Source organism: Ipomoea triloba, chromosome 1 (assembly GCF_003576645.1).
Source record: "Ipomoea triloba cultivar NCNSP0323 chromosome 1, ASM357664v1".
In the NCBI taxonomy this organism is placed as follows: domain Eukaryota; kingdom Viridiplantae; phylum Streptophyta; class Magnoliopsida; order Solanales; family Convolvulaceae; genus Ipomoea; species Ipomoea triloba.
This window is the reverse complement of record NC_044916.1, coordinates 3,824,929-3,827,753: the sequence shown is the minus strand read 5'-3', so window position 1 is coordinate 3,827,753 and position 2,825 is coordinate 3,824,929. Positions and strand designations below refer to the sequence as shown.

The following is a 2,825-nucleotide window of genomic DNA, read 5'->3' as shown; positions in this document are numbered from 1 at the left end:
TTATATTGTAGTAGTTTGGCACATGTTCATGTTTGCAAGGTGATTTGTAATATAAGGTACTAAGGTAAAATAACCATTATAACATAAACAACAAATCATCAACCAAACATGCATGTTTATATTACATAGTCTAAATTTTACCAAACAGTAATCTAACATTTCCTAAGGTAATCTAACATTTCGTGAACCAAACCACTCCTTAATTTTTTTTTTTTTTGAATACTACTAACTCTATTACAATGCAGTATCTGTTCATAACTACTTTTTCAACCTATTGAATCACAAGAGTCAGTATTGACTCCACTGAGATTCGAACCCACCACCTCCCAAACCTATCCTTAATAGTATTTGTAATTTGTAAATTAAGTAATACATGCCCGGATGCCCCCACTTACCTCTTGTAATCTAATTTAATCAAGAGGGGAGTAACTGGTAAGTGGAGTCAAAACTTTTGGGACAAAAAATTAGTACGGAACAATTTTTTAAAGGAAAATGGAAGAAATAGCGTCTCTACATTGGAAGTCGCAAACAAGTAGATTACCGCAGTCTTCTTCTAGACTTCTACCGCTCTGCTCGCAGTTCTCTCCGCGCCTCAATTCAATCGTATGCACCTGACGAACACCATATCACGATGAGCATCCAGGAAGTCATCGATGTCGCTCGCAATTTCGCCGTCATGGTTCGAATTCAAGGCCCTGTAAGTTCTCCCCAAACAAGTGATGCAATTACAAATATATGCGTGTGTGTGTGTATATATGTGTGTGTATATATGTATGTATTCAGCTGTTGCTGATCGTTCAGAAATCAGAATTGTTTGTTTATCTTATATTAATTGAAAATTTTTGAACTTTCGTGTATTTTAAGGACCCGAAGGGACTGAAAATGCGAAAGCACGCTTTCCACTTGTACAAGTAAGTTTGTTTTCTCTCGTGTATTTGCTTGTTGTATATAGGACTGGTAGGAGTTATGAAGTTCACGAATATTTTACCCTGAATTGCAGTTAATTGAGTTATTTAATTTGGGAATTATTTGTTTTACTTATTGGTTTTGTTCATTTATTGCTGAATTTGAGTAGTTCTGGAAGAACTACATTGTCAGCGTCTGGAATGCTTTTGCCGAGCTCGCTTGTTAATGCTTCAGTGGCCAAGCAGAATGTGGGTGAAGGCAATTTGCAATCTATGGGAGGTTATGTTTTGGTTATGACTGTTGCATCTGTTATTGAGCCATTTCTTTCACAGCAACATAGAGACAGCATGTCAAAGGTTAAAGATTTATACAGTTCAGTTTGTAGAATTTGCTTATGGTTCGTGGAACTTTTATTGTGTTCTCACACATGGCATTTGCTGTTTGATACTTAGCTGGATAAACCAACATTGATACCTGGTGCTCAGATTGACATTTTGACGGAGGTATACAAATCTTGTAACTAGACTACTAGAGTGGTTTGTTGTTAAGCAATTTGTCACATATTATTAAGTGTTTATTGATTTAGGTTATATTCATATGCATGCTATTTTATTTATAGGGTAAGGAGGCATATACAACGGCAAACAAGGAGGCTCTGCATTGGGTTCCAGCTGAACTTCTTAGATTGGTAGGCATTTGTCAAGGGATAACCTGTTTTCCTTAATCTGATGACTGTTTGCATCTGTTATTTTATTAGAATTAATTTTGCAGAGGTGATTTGTCACTAATCTTACTATGCAATTCACATTGCCTTATTCACCATGTGATATGGAATTTTCTTTCGTGTATTAGAAACTGGTTTCATATTAGGGCTGGTCCTTTCTTTCTCATTCTCTCTGTTATTGACAAATATCCTAGCATAGTCTTTTTGGTGTTATTTATGAAGGTTGATGTGGCTACATCATCTACTGCTGTCCAATCTCTGATTGAAGCTTCTTCTGGTTCAATAGAGCACGGGTGGGAAGTTGGTTGGTCTCTAGCTTCCTATGGAAGTGGTCATCAATCATTTATGGATTCTGCACAGAAGCAGGTAGTCTTGTTGTAGTTTCAACTTTTTCAACTAAAAGTTGTAGTTTCAACTTGTTTTCTTTTGTTGTCCTTGCATGACTTTTTGTTAATAAACCAAATCGTTTTTGCCTGCAAATAAGAGATATTCAGTGATGATGAAAATTGAAATTGATTTAAAGAAACACATAGGGGGCATTTGTCATTGCTGACTAAATGGCAAAATCCAGTTCCTTGCTTTATGAGGTAGATGATTCACTTTCGGCTTTTGTGCCTTTAACTCCCATGCTACATGAAAAACAGCATCATTTTCACAATTAAAAATTTAAAAGGCTCCATGCTACTAGACAAACTGCTTTCAAATACTGTAATAATTACAATAAATGTGGAACAAAAAATGAATATCTCTTGCTTACTACTAGCTATATCTTCAGGATACAGCATGCTTGCCAGATTCCTCCATAGAGTTAGCGTCAAGTTCCCAATTATGAGACTACAAGGCAAATGTTCAGACATGTCAAAACAGAATTCACAAATGATTACGCTCTTTATAACAATATTAGAAAGGTCAACTAAAATGTTTGTCTGAAAGAAAATTTAGAAAATTGACTTCATAGATGGTATATCTATCATATAACAGGATTTCTCAAATAATCATTTCAGGTCGAGCAAGCTTCTTTCCCAAGCCAAAAGTATACTGTGGTGGCAGAATCTAGCAATCCAAGTTTGATGGGCAAATCAACAACCAGAGTTGCTCTTCTCAGAGTTTCTTCCACTGAGTATGAGGTATTAAGGTTGTTGTTGTTGTTGTTGTTTTTTTTTTTTTTTTTTTTTTTTTTTTTTTTTTTTTTTTT

General features: G+C 35.3%; 1 protein-coding gene across 1 annotated transcript in view; it reads left to right on the top strand.

Moving 5' to 3' along the window:
* Positions 1 to 481: 481 nt before the first annotated feature.
* Positions 482 to 2,825, top strand: part of LOC116027005 (glyoxysomal processing protease, glyoxysomal) — a 7,415-nt gene continuing 5,071 nt past the window's right edge. Inside the window, exons 1-7 of the mRNA XM_031268437.1 lie at positions 482 to 697; positions 865 to 911; positions 1,076 to 1,262; positions 1,359 to 1,409; positions 1,526 to 1,594; positions 1,853 to 1,996; positions 2,635 to 2,757. Coding sequence (XP_031124297.1) covers positions 632 to 697; positions 865 to 911; positions 1,076 to 1,262; positions 1,359 to 1,409; positions 1,526 to 1,594; positions 1,853 to 1,996; positions 2,635 to 2,757 — 687 coding nt within the window. The 5' untranslated portion in view covers positions 482 to 631. The remainder of the gene's footprint in view (positions 698 to 864; positions 912 to 1,075; positions 1,263 to 1,358; positions 1,410 to 1,525; positions 1,595 to 1,852; positions 1,997 to 2,634; positions 2,758 to 2,825) is intronic.